Genomic DNA, 18,084 nt, shown 5'->3' with positions numbered 1-18,084 from the left:
CTAGGAGCTTTTACAATAATTCAAGGATATACAGGATAGAGTCTGTGACTGTGTAGAATTTATGATCTAGAGATTTCTAAGCCTTAGTGAGGGGCTTGAAATGGGATGGGCAAAGAGAGTGGGCACTGCTGATCCCAGGATCTCATAGGATGAGTTCAAATGTAGATTTTCTTCCTTGTTTTCTTTCAGTGGAGTGCTTCTGGTGAAAATCGTAGCACTGGCTAACAGTATAGCTTCTTAAAGTGAAATGTCATGGACATTTCTAAGATGTCTGTTCTAAGACATCTCCACAGGGACATCCTGGCCATGATTACAGGGTGGAGAATTGCAACCTGAGCCTGGAGACAGGCATGTCCAGAGTGGTTGGGGGCAACACTGAGCCTTGGTAGGTAGCTAGGCCTGGGCCATATGCGATTGACATGACCAGATTCCAGTGCCTGCTCCAGGCAGCCACAGGTAAGCGGACACCGTGTAGCCAGGACCTTTGCAAGGGCAGGGCTGGGCTGTGAGTGTACAATTCAGGGCACCAACAGCCTCAGCAGAAGGGCTACAGGGGCCTTGAACTCTGTGGGAATCTAGAGAAAACTTGTTAGTTTCAAGCTCAGGAACTGAGAAACTCTACCCTAGGAGTTCAGAATTTGTGGTATAATTTCTTTGGAAAAATCACGGGATTGACTTTGGTCTTGCCTAGTTTCTAGGAGGCATAGCGATTCTATGTCTGCATCTATTTTCCTTTTCTTGTTTTGTATGTGTGTGTGTGTGTGTGTGTGTGTGTGTGTGTGTGTGTGTGTGCGCGTGTGCGTGCTCTACTGTTGATAAATTATCCCTAAGACTCTAATCCTAGCAAGGAGATGCAAAACATCCTCACATCCTCCTGATGACCACTTCTATAAAGACCCACCGGGTGGAGAGTCTCTGTACTTCTGGGCATTGAGATACATGGCCACCCTTTTATTTTCTGCTAAAGGAAACCTGATGTGAACTCTGAGCAATGAACAGGGAGCCAGAAGACTGACTTTGCCTTGACTGTATGGTGGTTCACCTTAACAATTAGTCCTAAGTTTCCTCACCTGTGGAATGGGGCTGTCTGTCATGCCTATTTTGAGTATGTCTTAGAGATGTGGTAGAAAAGGGGCTTATGAGAAAATAGTGTTTCTATAGATGAATGTTTCCTATGATGGAGAGGATATGTTTGCTATTGGTGGTAAGAGTCTGAGCTGTCTGTTTCCAGGTTCTTTGTATCTTATTCCAGGCATTGAAGTTAAGTAAATACAGATTGCAAAGTAGAAGCAAACTTTATTCAAAAGAAAAACGAGAGTACAGATCACAAATATGTTGTCAAGAGTGACAGCAGGCCCCTGAGTGAGAAAGTCCTTAAGGACACTGATTGTTGTTTGGGTCTTCCTCCCAGGGCGTTCACGGGAAAGAGGCGTTGTTGGTGAGGGTGTTCTGATGGACAGGCTTGGATTATGTAAGCATTTGCTCATGGTGCATTTATCTTCCCATGTTGCTACTCATTTTAATCATATGCACACTCCATTGTACATAGGTCAATCGTGGGTTCTTCCTAAAAGTTCACCCAGAAGTTATAGTTGTCCCTTGCATACATACCCTCAAACCAGTTCAGGCCAGACCAGCACATCTCCCTTGGTTTTGCAACATGGTAGGACATGTTTGGAATGGGGTGATATCAAGGAGTTGCTAAAGGGAGTGAACTTATTTCCATTTTCCAAAGCAGGTATCTACATAGTCAGATGCATATGGGGGTCCCAGGTTATCGATAGCTTCTAGATACATTATCAGTGTGTCTGCCCAGTATATGCAGGGAGGGGTCCTATGTTGCCAAAATGCATGGTTAGAACAGGTGTGTGCATAACTCAAACCAAGTGGAGTTTCATGTTGCTAGGCTTTTTTCTATGCTTACCTGCTTCAGATTAAATGTGCCAAATCAAAGGATTTTCTGTTTTAAATGGCTTGTGATGTTGAACTTTTAACGTCCGGCCCACACTTGAGATTCCTAAGGACTCTCGTGTACATCTGTCTAGTGTGAATGTGTTTTCTCCTGGGGGAAGATGTCATTTTGTCTGACATGAGGTGATATGGCCTGTGCACTGCACAAGCTCACTGGGAATGCTTAGGATCCTAAAGGTTTTAGAAGTGAGCTTACCATCTCCGAGTAGACCGCAGAAAGCCGTGGGCTTTCATGATTTCCCTGCAGCAATAAATCCAGGCTTGTTTTCAGTATCTTAGATTTAGAGGCCATGTCGTTTGGGAATGTTTTCATCCTGGACCTCACACTGAGGATGTGTGAGAGCTTACCTCGAGGCAGGTAGAGGAGAGATGAAGAAAATGGACTGTGGCGTCTTATGGTTCTGATCTCAAGCATGAAACGGCCACTTACTAGCTGTATGACCTTGGGCAGTTGACTTAATTCCTCGGATTCTGTTTACAAGGCCCACATTACTGAGTCACTGTGAACACTCTGTGAGAGCTACACACAGAAAGCCCAGCCTCGCGCCTAGAGTCACTAAGTGTTCAGCAAGCACTTACTATTGTTACTTTGATTTGTGACAAGAGTTTCTGAAGGCCATCACTCTGGGGAAAGAGATTGGATTTTCTACAGGTGGCCGTATGTCAGGGCATCGCTCCACATGCGTTTGGAAATACTGCGAGAGAGCTGTCTGGATACGCTTTGACTGCGCGCGATGACCCGCATAGCAGCCGTGCCTACAAGGCTCCGGGTTTCTCCTGAAAAGGGTTTTCTTCTTCTCCGTGTCTCTTCTTTCTCATTCAGCAGATCTCGCTGTAACTTAAAAGAAGTTCCTGCTGAAACCATCCAGGGTCAACCCGCAGCGTTCCGCAGCATTAGCCCTTCCACTTGTGAATGAGGAAAATCAGAGACATCTGGGCTCAGCTTGCGGGCACTGAGGCTCTCGTTCTCTTTGATTACGGTGTACAGTTTAGTTAGCGCAAAAAGCAGCCTGGGAGAGTGGTTGAGGGGCATGGAGACAATGGTGATTCAGCCATGGCTGTGCCCCCTGCACTGTAAACTCAGATGATGTTTGCCACCACTCCCAAAAGTCCCCAGCTTGCAGGGGCAGGGGAGCTATGAACAAATCCCTAAGGGAAATAAGTACTCCATTTTGGCATAATATTGGTTTGCTGAATGTTTTTTTTTTTTTGTGTGTGTGTGTGTATGTGTGTGTGTGTGTGTGTGTGGTGTGCATGTGTGTTTGCATAGGTATCCGGGTTCCCATGGAGGCCCAAAGCTGCTGTTGAGAGCCTTCCTTAATTGCTCTCTACTTGATTACAGGGTCTCCCAATTGGATCCAGAGCTTGCCTATATGACTAGTCCAGCTAACCAAATTGTCCTGAGAATTCCCATCTCTGCCTTCTGAGTGCTGGGATTAAAAGTGGCTGCCACACCCAATCAGCGTTTATGAGAGTCATAGGGATCCAAACTCCATGCCTTGCAGATCAAGCGCTTTAATGGCTGAGCCGTCTCCGAAGCCTCCTTGCTGAATTGTGCTTAGCTGCTACAGAGCAGTGGGTAGCGCTGAATTAAGAAAGGTTCAGGCTTGATCTAGAAACTCTTTATGGGGGCCTTGGACAAAGAACACCAGCATTTTGGACTCTCATCGTCTTAGATGTGCAATTGTATGGTAATTATTTCCTTCCCCTTGATGCAGCATCTGCACACTGAGTGTTTGGAGGAGGCTGGCTTCGCCTTTCCTCTAGGCCAAAAGCATCTCTCCACTCTCTGGACCGCTGCTGCTGGCCATTCTCCTGCCTTTGAATTTCCTATTGCTTCCAATGGCTACAACTCCGTGTCACAGTTTCTGGTCTAAAGTTGCCTGGCTGGAATGTAAGATTCTTTCCTGCACAAGGCTAGTTCCCTTATGGATGAGTCTGACCTGGGGGAAGACTGGAGCTGGAAGCTGAAGACATGGTTCAGTGGCAGTCACTCATCTGGCCTGCACAAGGCTTCATCTCATCTCCAGCATCACACACAGACACACACACACACGCACGCACACACACGCCATAACTGCCCCACTGTCATAAGTAGATGCTGGGGGTTGGACCAGCATAGTGGGATAAACTCAGATTTGGATAGCAGATAGACCTGGCCTTATCTACTGTTTATTAATGGAGTGACCTTGGGCAAATTATCAAACCTTGAGCTTCAGTTTCTCTGAGGTGTCACAGTGGATAAGAGGCTAAACCCCCAGGGCTGGTTGTGATGACTGAGCGAGATAAGGGAACCAAATGTCTAGAATGCTGGGTCTCCTTTCCCTTTCCTTAAGCGCGTTCACAGAGTGGTTGATCAGAGGCATCATTTTCAAACACCAGGATATCTCCAGGCTCCAAATGCCTTGAAGCATGAGCAATGAATGCCTTTGGTTTCTGCAAGAGCTAGGAGGGAATAGGAGCCAGAGAATAAAGCTTATCTTTTGGGAAATGCTTCTGGGAGAAGAGCCGAGTAGTGACAAGGGCATGCCTTGTTGGGCAGCCCGCAAAATCCTTGCGCCCTAGAGGTCACCCTGGGCAATGTCTGCCTAGATACTGGAGGAAGCAGAGGGGAGGGCCCAGTAGATCTGGCCAGGAATTGAAGGCGGTGACTTGTCCCCAAGAATGCTCTTGGGCACAGCCTCTGTTCACTTGGCCTCTGTCCCACATCTGCCAATAAAAATTAAGAAATTGATTTTCTTTTGTTTGCCTCTGAGGACCAGGCTCCTTTTTATGAGATCGTAAATGGAATCCCTCTCTGAGCATGGCTGGATTTTTAATTGGGTTTGCTGTGTTTTCACTTACTCCCCTTTATGAGTTCCCGCTCCCAGATTTGTTGATGTGGAACTCTCGTGCACCAGGGACATGTCACTGTTTGATTTTTTATCAGTAGGAAAAAGGTTGAGGTTTTTTTTAAAAAAAAAAAAACAACTCATTTTCTTAATCCAAAGATTGGCTCCTGTGCTTCATTCTGACACGCTGAAAAAGCCCTAGATTTATCCAGGCCTCTTTCACATCTCACACCCTGTATAGGTGAGCACCATCTCACTCCAGGTATGGCTGGAAATAAAAGCTCACCTTTGAGGTAAAGAGTGGAGAGGAGGCATTGAAAGATGAACTGCATCATTGAGAACAGCATACTTAACATTTGAATAAAGGATTACTTTTGTAGTGGTTTAGTGGTTGGTGTGTGTGTGTATAGGCTAGAATTTGACCTTAGGTGTCTCTACTTTTTTTTTTTTTGTTTTTGGTTTTTCGAGACAGGGTTTCTCTGTAGCTTTGGTGCCCGTCCCAGAACTAGCTCTTGTAGACCAGCCTGGCCTCAAACTACCAGAGATCTGCCTGCCTCTGCCTCCCGAGTGCTAGGATTAAAGTTGTGTGCCACCACCGCCCGGCTCTACTATCATTTTTTAATTTCTTCATTTTGAGACAGGCTCATCCTTTGAATCGGGAGTTCACAGGTTGGCTAGACTGGCTGTGTGGCAAGCCCCCAGGACCCTCCTCTTTCCATCTCCCAGAGCCGTGATGACAGACGGGCACACACGGGGTCTTTTTATGTAGGTGTTGGGGATCCAAATTTAGACCTCATGCTTGCACAGTGAGCACTTTACACCATTGGACCATCTCCCTGGCCCTTGTAGAAGTTCCTTCAAGATGGAGTGGAGCATGCAGATGGTCTAAATGAAAAGACTCAAAGAGCGCATTAATTGTGGAGAATGGAGAGCCCCCTCCCCCCAAGAGCTCAACAGCCTAAAATGACAAATTCATTTAGTCATTCTCCCAGATCCATGCTCTGCACTGACTCCACTCAGGGACTCCATGAGATGGGAACTCGGCCTCTGCTTTCCTGAGTGCCCACAGTGGGAGAAGAGAATGTGTCCTCATGGGAGGGCTGTACCCTTACTATTGCTCACTGCCTTCTAAAGAAGCAGCGGAGGAGTTGCATGCCTTCCAGGTGTGCAGAAAACTGCGGTACCTTCGGTATCTGGACATACTGGGCAAACGACTCTCACCATGACCGCAAACTCCCAAGAGATCTTTCAGAGTCTGGAGATGAAGTTAGCGTCCCTTCCCTCTTTGGAAAAAAGTTTAAGAATAAAGGAAAGAGCATAGAAATAAGTGGATTATGGACCTTCTACTTTATAGTTCACCTCTAAACTTGACTGATCAGAGCTATCTTTCACAGGTGGGCCCAAGCTTCTAGATACTTAGCTGCTTTGGGTCAGGTGTCTGACACTCTCTTTGTGGGCTCATACATTCACAGCCTGCTCTATCTCTGTGTCAAACCACTCCAGAGACTGTGAAGGTACCAATTTGATTTTCTTTCTCTACTGCGTGTGAGCCATCCTATCTGCCCTTCTTTCTTTGTGTCATTGACCCTGAAGAGTTTCTCTGGAGTCATCAGAGACTTCTGTGGAAGAGCCTTGCACCTGTAGGTCCTCCTGGTGACCAGAAGCTCTGGATCTTTCCTCTGTAACTGGGGTTCTGCCTGCCTGGAAAGGACTACAATGCAATATAATGCCCTTCCCAGGGGTTATATCTCTGAGATTTGAGATCTCACTGTGGAATCAGAGTCTCTCTCTCTCTCTCTCTCTCTCTCTCTCTCTCTCTCTCTCTCTCTCTCTCTCTCTCTGACACACACACACACACACACACACACACACACACACACACACACACACACACACACGTCTAATTCATCCCCACACAGCTCTGTATCATAATTTATTTATGTTGCAGAAATGGCATGGGAGAGGAAGAGACTAGCTCTGGCAAGACAGTTTGGAATAGCCTGTTGGGCGGGATACCTCTGACCTTCCAGGTTTCCCAAGCAACGTACTAGTCCTACTACCCAAGGAATAAGACCCAGCAAAGCTCTGAAAGCAGAGGGTGTCAGCAGTATGGGAGGAGAAGTAGGTATGAGTGTCTGAGCAGACAGGTATTCCTCAGGTTACCTAGAAGGTTAAACCCACCAGAATGGCTCTGAGGCTGTTTCTCTGTCACATTTCATATCAGGGCTGGGCTGTACAGTCAGGAAGGATTAGTAACAATAGCTAGCAACTCTGTTAATAGCTCATAGCTATACTCGCTTGTGGGGTGTGAGTACGTATGTGTGTTTGCAGCATGCTTAGAAGGAGTCAGTTTGGCTCCTTTCCCTTACCTACTTTAGATGCATGCCGCTTCAAGAAAACAGTGGCAAGTACCCCACAAAGCAAAGACTTTTTTTACTCTCCTTATTGATCCCCTTTAGGACACCTTAACAAATTCTTTACTTTAGATATTAAGGTGAGAAGAAATACTTGCCGCCCAGATGGCCCACAAGTCTGTAGGTTTTCCCTGAATGGCATGAGAGCCTCCAGGGCTGGAATAGAAATTGGCTTCTAGAGTGAAATGCAGGTTCCCTCCACCCATGAGTCCTAACCTATTACCAGAAGAGTGATTATAAATATGTTTGCATGGGGTAGGGAGACCCTAGTTTCTGTGGTGCTGGGGATTGAAGAGTCTCATGTGTGAGGCAAATGCTCTACCATTGAGATACAACCCTGGCCTCTTCAAACTTTGTTTTGAGACATGGTCTCATTACATAGCCTGGGACTCTCAGTTCTCCTGTGTTTGCCTCTCTGGTGCTGGGATTACAAGAATGAACCATGGTGCCAGGTTGAGAGACACTTTGTTTTGTTTGCAGTGTTGAGGACTAAACTCAGGGCCTTGCACATGTTAGGCAAGTGTACTACACTGAACTACATATGCTCAGAATAAAGATTGACTTAAAATTTTTTTAGTTTTTTTTAAAGCATATCTCCCCGCCTCATCCTTTGGGTTCCTAACATTGAATGGAAGGTGCACACACAGGCTTCCCGTTAGCCCTGTCCTCATACGTACATTCTGTCTTCGTGATGAACACAACTAACAGTTATACCATGATGAGCCTGAGACTCTCATTCAGACCAGGGGTGCTGTGGACTCACAACAATCATCTCCAAGTAGGCCCTATGCAACTCCCATGAGAGATTGTTGGTCTCAGGCACAGGCAGGCAGGGATGGCGAGAATCTTCTTTCACGTCTTTAGCAGTGATGGGTATATACCCAGTTTATTGGCCTTTACTTTAGAGTGAGGATGGCTAAGGGCACTTTGGGTAGTGGACAATGGTCCTGATGCTGCCATGCTCTATTCTGATTGTGGACATAGTTTAGGAACACTATTTCAGTGCTGGTGAGACACGAAGATGAATTATCTGTAATCTCCCTGGGTGAGTCTAACGGGGTGATTTGCTGCTCCCCAATTTTCAGGGTTAAGAACAATCCCTTTCATAAGTGTCTCAGGCTCTTGCCAACAAAGGCAGCTGCTCATGAGGAGGATGGTGAGCCAGAATTCCGCATGTATCCCTTTGAGCAAGTACATCCCCACGATCTTCTCTTGCAGGGGGCAGCGCCAGGTGATGGTTCCGAGTGCTGGCCTTGGGGCCAAGCTACGAGTGTGAATTCTCTCACTGCTTCTCTGTGGGGTTTATGCCTTGGAACAGGTCATTACCTTCACACCTCCATCTTTAAAGTGGGGACAGTAATGCCAGCAACCTCACAGAGGTGTTCCAAGATTAAAGGAGCTACAAATGGTATAACTTGATACTTAGGAAGAACTGAATAAAAGCCACAGAAACTTCTCCAACTCTCCAGAACTTTGGCACTTTCCTCTGTCAATCTGTGAAACTCATCTCTGGAAGGCCAACATCCTCATGTTCGAATGCCAGTTTTCAGTCTACATTTTTATCTTTTTAATTGCTGTATGTTATTTTATAGGCATGGGTGTTTGCCCTCATGTCTGTCTGTACGTGTATGTGACTGGTACACTCAGAGGGCAGAAAAGGATACTGAATCCTCTGCAATTGGAGTTAGAGATTATGAGCCAACATGTGGGTGCTGGGATTTGAACCTGGGTCCTCTGGAAGAATAGCTGGTGTTCTTAACCACTAAGCCATCTCTCCATCTCCCCTTTCATTGTTTATCCTATTTGACCTCAGGATAGATTCTTTTGCACTCCTAGATGGTCCTTTTTGGCTTCTAAGACCATATTTTTTTTATGGTCCTTTTCTACTTTCTGACCATTTTTCTCTGCTCCCTCCCCTGCTTCCTTTACAGTGCCCACGTTCAAGTGTCTAGATCTTTCAGGGTTCTATAGACTGGTTTATTGTTTATTTATATGAAGCTTTCTTAGATGAACTCTTCCTTCCCATTCATTGGGAGTCCCCCCCCCCACTACTATTACTTCAACCCTTTCAAAATCAACAACAATGCAAAGGAAAGATAGGTTTTAACTGTTTTAGGTTACAGATTCTTGGAAAGAAAATTTTGTTGACTGTACATTCCCCAGGAACTTTTAAGAAACAGGTTGAAGAAAGAGCTTTTCACAAAGGTTGAAGTCTTCATGTTACCTCTTCCCCCAATGCCACCTATTCTCCCATGCCACCAAAATAACCGATATCCCATAATGATCAAAAAGAAAGAGACGCTGGGTGCTGAGCTCCTTCTTGGGGTCCGTGTTTGGTAATGATGGTAAAGGAAGTAGTGTCTTGTTATAATTAAACCATGAGCTCTGGAGTGAGTGGGGCTGTTGGCTGTAAACCCTGCATCCACCACTGTTTCCTCCGTCTGTGCCTTCATCCCATGTTCCTGTGGCCTGAGATGGTTGCTCTGCTTTTGTTCCTTACCTACTGCCTGGATTGATGGAGTCCTTCCTTCTGACTGTCCTGGAAAAGGAAACTGTGAGGTCAATTTTTACATATTGGCATCCCCCCCATACCCCCCCTCTCTCTTCTCTCTCTCTCTCTCTCTCTCTCTCTCTCTCTCTCTCTCTCTCTCTGTCTCTGTCTCTGTCTCTCTCTCTGTGTGTGTGTGTGGGGGCAAAGCAGGAAATTACACTTGTGTATGTATTGGTTATACTAGGGTCTCAGTAGGTAACTGGAGAGATGGTAGAGAGAATTTCCATACATTTTTTATTTATTCTCTCCTGCTCATTCCTGGAGCTTCTTTTAATCTGTTGTTTCATCTTGGTATGAAAATTTACTTTTTCTTGCTTAGTTTTAACTCCTTCCTTTCAGTTTGATTTTTGGAAGATTTTCTTGACTTCTCGAACTCTTGACCTTAAAATGTTGATGACTGATGTTCTCAGAGACACTTTCTTACCTTTGAATTGTTCACCTTTTAAGTTCTGCCCTTTTAATATTTTCATGTCATATTTACCTCCCCGAGACTATTGGGTTTTGTATTGGTTTTCTGAGTCTTCGTACATTGCCCCCTATTTCCTGCAGGCTCTGAATGCTTGTTGCTTTCTTTGGTGCCGAAACTCTTCGGAGATGTCTGGTGGTCTTGCACACAGCACTGTCTCTTTATATTTAAGAACTGAGCTCTGGGAAGCTGAAAGCATCCCATATTGTGTGAAGGAGGTTGTCATGCACACTGTCAGCTTCACTGTGAACTGATTCCAGGGTGGCTTCTCAGCAGGAAGAGTAAAAATGTCAACATCTGGAAGCCTACTTTTTGGCTTTCGCTTTGGAAGCATCTTCTCACATCCAGTAGTCCTGGGGTGAGCGGCTCTTGGGAAGGGGTGGACAGGTTTTGCACACATGTGATTGTCCTAGAAACGGGAAGAAAGGGCTCAGCTTTGTGCTTCACCCAAACCTTCTCCAGTGTCTTTTGAATCAACTTCTGTAGGAATAAGTTTCTCCTCTTGTGGGGTAGGGACAAGGCTGTGGACCCAGCTGTCTTGTTGAGGCATGGGCCACCCTGCCATCTTCCTGTGCACCATGTCCATCATACCATGAGTTCTTCTGGACACCCTACGCTCTGTATGCATGGTCCCAACAGGTCACATGCCACTGGGGCTTTTTGGTTTTGCTCTGAGTCACTAACCTCCTTTGATGTGTTTTTCAACTTCCTAAATGTTGAAAGGTCTTGTTTATTCTCTTTCTCTTAGTGCACGAATATTTCTTCAGTTCTTTTGTATTTTGGCGAGGGTTTGGGTGGTGGCTAATACCAGGGCTTAGTGTTTCTCATTTCACCGCAAGTACCTAAGGAAGTTTTCCCAATGAGTTTCCAAGGAAAGCGTTTTCAGGAACGCGCTCCTTTTCGCAAGACAGGTGATTACTCTGGGCATTTGGGCCACCACTTATTGCCACTTTTGCACACGGTCCCTAGACACCGTCAACCATTTGTCACGGGCTGGAATAAGCCTGCCCGTGCTGACGGAGTGGAATCCAGGGTCCGCCGTTCGCATTTACCAGTCTTCCATTTAGTTCTGCCTCATTGGCGCTTCACCTCGCTGTTTGATGGGAAATATTCTCTCCATAAACTTCAGTAAGTTGTAATGGATTTCTGCAGTGGAAATATTGTTCAAGCTGCAAAACCAAATCACAGCAGGCACTTTGTCTGGGGACTCTGTGTCTAGCAAAGCAGCCATTTAAAACACCAGTCATAGGAAGCCCACAGACAGTCACAGCTAATTCCCTTTACAGGAGTTTTATTTGTATGCATGGGAGAAATATACCACTAAACACAATCATTGTTCTGCGAAGACGGCAGCATTAATTATCGCTGTCGTTTGTGCCTTTGAGTCACCTTTCTCACCGGGTTTTGTCTGAGGATTAGAAAATGGGGAGCATGGAATTGGCGAAGATGTCATTGCTATGCTTTGTGGACGTTGGGACAATGTGGATATTTCAAGAGTAGGACAGCTAGTCCTGCTACCACCAGGGATCTAGTCTAATTACTGTCCCTTGTAAAACATGGCTTGGGTGAGGCTCAGGGCCACACTGGGAGTGATGAAGGCTATGGCAGAGTCCAGTGGAAGCCATGTCATACCCCGCTGGAAATTTAGTGGCAATGCTAAAGGTCATGGGACCTCCATTTTCACAATCATAGGTTCTGGGTCATGGCTGTATACCAAAACACATGGAGAACATTGATAATATTAATGCCCAGGTATACCCCAGACTATTTCTAGGACTATTTCTAGTGTGTGTGTGTGTGTGTGTGTGTGTGCATATCTCTGTGTGTATATGTGCATGTGTATGTAGGTGAGAGGTTGACCTTGGGCTCTTCTTCAATTACTTTCTACCTTATTTTCTTTAGACACGGTTTCTTACTATGCCTGGAGCTCTACAGATAGCCAATAAGTGCTAGCATCTCCTTTGTTCTGCCTACCCAGTCCTGGGACAACAAATGCGTACCACCATATCTGGTGTATTAGGTGGCAATTGGGGACATAACTCAGATCCTCATGCTTGAGAGGCAAGGACTTTGCAGGCTAAGGCTCTCCCTGGCCCTTCAATGGCAGCGATTTTCATGTCCCAAATAGAGGAGAGGTGAAGGGAAACACCTGCTTCTAGGTTCTGCTTTTAAGTCTTGTTACTGCTGCATAAACAAAGAAACATGAGATTTATTATTTTCAGCTAATTTGGGCTTGGGGAGAAATCAAAAATGATTTATGTAGTAGTTATTTCAATTCTTTTTTTTTTATTTTGGAACTATTCCTATGGTTGAGAGTCAGCTATTTTCAAGGAAGAGAATTTGGCTGGAGTTGTCTAAGGTCAGAGGTCAGGGAATTTGGCCAATGCTGATCGTATGGACTGGATCCTTCTGAAGGAGATGGGGGTAAAGCAGTGAATGTTCTGAGGGCAGAACTGGTTTTGAGTGGATGCGACCTCACCAGGTTCTTTGTCTCTCATGGTTTGTGCAGGTCCCGTGGCTGTCATCAGTGGTGAGGAGGACTCAGCCAGCCCACTGCACCACATCAACCATGGCATCACCACACCTTCATCGCTGGACGCTGGGCCAGACACAGTGGTCATTGGCATGACCCGCATTCCAGTCATTGAGAACCCCCAGTACTTCCGCCAGGGACACAATTGCCACAAGCCAGATACATGTAAGTAGTAGGATTGGATGCTGTCCCTTATTTTGTAGGGGGTGGTATGGAAGCAAACCAGGTCGCTGGGGTTCTGGAACCTTCTAGGGTAGCCTCCCACTTTCTAGGAGACCCCCACCCCCTGCTCTTTGTCTTTAAGCTCAGAGAACAGCCTGGACAAGGAGATGCCAGTGGACAGAGTCCTGGAGGAAGGGAGGGCCACAGATCTAAGTCTCATTCCCTCTTTTACTTGCCTAGCTCAGCATAGCCCTGAGTAGGAAGAGGTACTTCTGTAAGGGCTCATAAAGGAGGTTAGTCTCCTCTGCAAACCCCACTTAGATGCTAGAACATGGGACTTGCCTCTGTCTGCACAGCCGCTTCTGAGATCGTCAGAAGCTCCACCCAGGCCTCCATGGGAGGGAAAAGGAATGAAGGGCAATGAGTACACTTGAATAGAAATGTCTTTCTGGCTTCCCAGCCCAGCTCCAAAATGTGCACTCCCTGGAAACACCCCAGCTCTAGGCACCTCCCTGCTTCCTCCCAGACAGGACACCTATTTCCTCCCCTCTCTCACCTCCTGTTGATTGCAACCACTCTCTTAGTATTTCTCCTGAGCCCTGCTAGGTTCACTCTCAGCTCCTGAAATCTGGGGTGGCTTGTCCCTCCAGCCAACAGTGTTCCCCTTCCCGCACCCCCTGGCTCAATGGGTCCAGAGATATAAATGCACAGCGTCGCCTTCACACTGCTGATGCCTTCTAGGGAATGAACTACTTTTCAGGAGAGTGTGGAGATGCCCGTAGGGAGCAGGGACAAAGCAAGGGGTCAGAGTAACCAGTTAGGGAAAGGCCTCACCATCCAGACAGAATCGCAAAGGCTGTGAGCGCCCCATTCCAGTCTACAGGATTCCCAGCAGTGGGTTTTTTTTCATGGCTCAATCAATCTGGGAGAGGCCTAGAAAAAGGTGTGTTCTGATCTTGCTCCTCCCCTGGTCTGAGCACTCTATACTTGGGTCACACTCTTCAAAGTTCCTAACTCTTGCCGCTCCTGCTCGGGCTTCCAGCAGCAGAGTAGGTCTTGGGTCATCCCATCAGCCTTGCTTCCATTTCTCTGTCTCTGAGATTTTTTCAGTAAGCGTTACCACAGTGGTAAAGGTTGGGCTAATACCAGCTCAGACCATCATTTGCCTCTGTATGTAGAATCTGCACCAGTGGTTTTCAGAGGCTTCCTGTGAGTGTCATCCAAGGAATACCTGGGTTCTAGATCAAGGTTGGGGAAGATAAGGTTTCAGATCTACAGCGTGAAACTGTGCAAAGAACAGCCCAACTGCTACGTGCTTGTCTGTGGTCAGACTTGTCACCTGCCCGGGGTAGCCAGGAAGGATACTCTTCTGCAGTGTTCTTTGGCCATTGCTGTTTTGAACATAAATGTTTTTCTTGTTATTTGCGGTAGTTCTTTTCCATAAAGTCCCTGTGGATGGTAAGCTAGAAAACCCCGAAGCCTTGCTCCTAGAGAAAAAAAACAGTGGTAGGTTTCTGTGAGCCTCTGCTTGCAGTCAATATTTATCAACTAACCGGTACATATGGTATGTGTGATTCTGTTAGAAAAAACACCTTAGATAACATGTATGACTGACTCATTCACACATGACTCAACTAACAACGGATCAACACCCATCTTGTACACATACTTCTCTATGTGTACTTATGGCTTATGACCGCTTTCTTGTGTTTGGGATCATGGGATGGTATTTCAGAGCTATGATTGAAAGTCATGTTAGATCAAAATTATCAACAAAAGCACCAAATTAAAAAAAAATAAAGTGGTCTGGAATAGACCACTCAAAGAGTACACTTATTTATGGTATGGAAATTGGAAGAATAATTTTAAAATATGTTGCATTAATAAATCTAAGCAATTCTTATGCCAATTAAAAGTGGACATACACATGTATGCATAGACACACAAATATTGACCTCTTCAGCCTCTACTGGAAATGTTCATGTAAAGGCACTGGTTTCCGAAGTGCAAACGAGCTTTAATGGCCAGGCAAACTCCCAAGTACAGCATCTTAGCAGATGCACACCACTGCATGCTCTTAGCAGATGCTCTGGGCTCTTGGTACAGAGTCTCTGATCCTAGGGTCTATGTGTCCTTTGGAACTTTGGGTACCATGCCATCTGCACACTACAAGACAGAGGTGAATGTCATGTGGAAGAAAGGCAGGTTTCTTTTGAGACATCATGATCTTAGTCCCATGGGAACTTACGAGCTGTGGAGAAAGTCCTGGGATTAGATGCATGTACTTGGATGTCAGGAAAAATCTCGCAGCCACCACACCAGGAGATCTCGAGCGTGTAGAGCCTTCCTTCTGGAGATCGGTCTGGTGTAGGAGCCAACACAGCCATCTAGGGAGTCATGCTGCTTCTGTGTAAGCAAGCAGAGGTTAGTGGGGATTCTGGGTTTATTGGCAGAGACTAGAAGTTGGAGGGGACACACAAAGCCTTATCACAGGAAAGTCACAGGTTGACTCCAATGGTCCAAGCCCTTTGCCAGTAGGAAAAGCATCTTTTTCATGCAGCAGTTCATTTCGACCTATCAATAGACAGCAGACAACTAGTTAGTTTCGGGAAACACACGTGACACAATAAGTACTTTGCAGGAGCATTGTATTTGGCTCACACGAGCAGGGACAGGATGGCTGAGAGACAGTAGGGTCTCTCATTCCCAAGGTTTCAAGGGAACTAACTCGATGACACAACCCTCTATACAGTGAGAGGCTGCCCTCACAGTTAAAGCCACATTTGCTTTCTCACATCAGCAGACAGGAACGTCTACAGTGCTGTATGTAAGATTGGGTTCACACCTTTTGAAAGTGGGAAGTGGGGAATTAAGAGAGCAAATTATTCATATGCAGGATCCCCAGGCTTCCTCCACCAATTCCCTCCCGTGTCCCATTTTAGCATGTGTCACTTGGGAAGAGGTTATAGGGACTTAAGAGCTTCCTAAATTTGCAGGTGTTGCTCCCCGGCCTCTCCAGCAATGCGTTAAGCATGGAATGGTTTTTTCCCCCTTTATTCTTGTGTTTACCATGAGACATGGGACCTTTCTGACCAGAATGATTAGGATGCTGGTTGGCTTCTTGCTTCTTACTTCCTATCTGTCTCTAATCTGTTCCACAGCATTTTTCATCACATGTCAGCCGGCAAGGATATTTAAAGATCACCTGGTACCCACCCCTTATCAGATGCTTGCATCCCCTCGCTTCTGTTCCCGCAAATGCTCTGCATTTGACATTGTCTTCATTCTGAATTGATTCAGCCTTTCAGGGATTTCGAATAAAGATGCACCTACCTGGTCCTGTGTACCCAGCCTGAGCCTAATAAGCTCTCTGGTATTTGTGTAAACATTCCCTGATTCTCAAAAGCACTAGAAAATGGATATAGCCCTCCTTGTCACACAGCTGAGGGTCTTGGGCTAGATCTTACAGACTGAGACAGAATCGATCCTGTCCAAATGGATCACCAGGGAGATGGTGACTTGTGCATAGCAACACTGGGCCCTGGGAGACCTTTGTGACCCTTGTGGGCTGTAGTAAACTCATTTCTTGGAAGATCTGGGCTTGCTGTCATCTTCAAAGTCAGGCTTCTGATCTGTCCCAGAGGCTGGAGAGAAGACATTCTGTTTGTCTCTGAAGGCGCGGGCTCTCTGTTTATCCCTTTTCTTAGAACCTAATCTCTGTTGAGGAAATAGGCTCTTTGGGGAGAAAATCTGATTTTGTCTTCTTCATCCCTTTGGTCTTCAGGTGTCTGTGTCTACCTTTGTTCCCAAGTAGTGTTCCCGCTTTCCCAGGGTCAGCACCTCACATCCAGCAAACAGGAATGTATTTTCATGCCTGGAGTCTTTTTCTACTTCCTCCTCCATGACTGTGTTTGTCTGTTTCTTCTTCTCACCATGACCTCTTGTTGGGCCATGACAGAACTGCGTGTCTACTTCTTAAGCTGCATCCTCAGGATATTCCCTATTTTCCTTCTTTGATCTCTTTGCATGGCTTGACTAGGCTCCAGTGCCTCTCTTCTTAGCATCTGGGCACCATTCTGGGAAGATTTTTTAGCTTCTCCATCACACACACACACACACACACACACACACACACACACACACGTAGGAAGAGGTAGGAAGAGGCATTCTTCTAGATTCCTGAAGACTAGAGGGAGAAGACATTTATTGCTGTTACCCTCTCAGATGGACTGCCAACCATAGCAAATTCCCCCTGCTCCCTAGAGCCCTTCCCTGCTCTGTGCCTTTCACATTCCACCTTGTTGTAGCTTTCGAGCCATTATCCTTCCTTTCCAGACTGGCAATCGTTGTCTCCTAACTGCTACTGTAGTGCCATTCCTGTTTGGGAATAACGTACCCCCCTCTCTGTGCAGCATTTCCCCTTGTCGTTTTCTTCCTTAATATACAATGCTATCATGACACTTCAATTCCAGCCTCTTGCAAATCCCTCCAAGGCTCACACTGTCCTAATTGACTCTTCCTTCCTTGCTTCTTTCTAACCCTCGGCTTGCAGACAACACCATGTACATGTACCAGTCTTGAAAGATTTTAAATGAGTTTCCAAGTTACCCTCTTACCTCTCAAATAAATGTACTGTTTCCCAACCACGGATTTACATTCTTCCCAGTGGGATCACTTCTAATTGTCCCACCCCGTGCCTGTGCTCATACTATGTGTGTGCACACATGTGTTCATGTGTGTGCATATATGTAGGAGACAACTTTAGGAATCACTCCTCAGAGTCCACTCATGTTTATTGAGACAGGGTCTCTCTGTGACCTGACATGGGCTAAGTATAGCTAAGCTGACTGTCTAATAAGTCCTGGGGACCAACTTAGCTCTGTGTCCTCACCACTGCATTTAATTCTTTAGTTTCTAGTGAACACACAACATAACACTAAGGTCAAAGAAGAAACTAAATAACATTTGTAAGATGATGCTATAGTTTTGGATCCTGAATGTTCCCCCAAGACCCATGTGTTGGAGACTTGGTACTCAGGGAGGAACTCTTGGGAGGTGGGAGAAACATTAAGAATCAGATTTTAGTGGAACTTCTAGGATATTGGGGCTATGCCCTCAAAAAGTATTGAGTAGCAGTCTTCCCTCACTTTCTTATT

The 18,084-nt window shown here is 45.9% G+C and overlaps 1 protein-coding gene across 5 annotated transcripts in view; it reads left to right on the top strand.

Moving 5' to 3' along the window:
- The window catches only part of Ntrk3 (neurotrophic receptor tyrosine kinase 3), a 355,416-nt gene that overhangs the window by 193,090 nt on the left and 144,242 nt on the right, over positions 1 to 18,084 (top strand). For all 5 annotated transcript variants that reach the window (XM_075952946.1, XM_075952948.1, XM_075952951.1 and 2 more), the window contains exon 12: positions 12,743 to 12,931. In XM_075952946.1, coding sequence (XP_075809061.1) covers positions 12,743 to 12,931 — 189 coding nt within the window. The remainder of the gene's footprint in view (positions 1 to 12,742; positions 12,932 to 18,084) is intronic.

This window comes from Microtus pennsylvanicus, chromosome 18 (genome assembly GCF_037038515.1).
Source record: "Microtus pennsylvanicus isolate mMicPen1 chromosome 18, mMicPen1.hap1, whole genome shotgun sequence".
In the NCBI taxonomy this organism is placed as follows: domain Eukaryota; kingdom Metazoa; phylum Chordata; class Mammalia; order Rodentia; family Cricetidae; genus Microtus; species Microtus pennsylvanicus.
The sequence above is the reverse complement of the archived record's forward strand: the minus strand, read 5'-3'. Positions and strand labels throughout refer to the sequence as shown.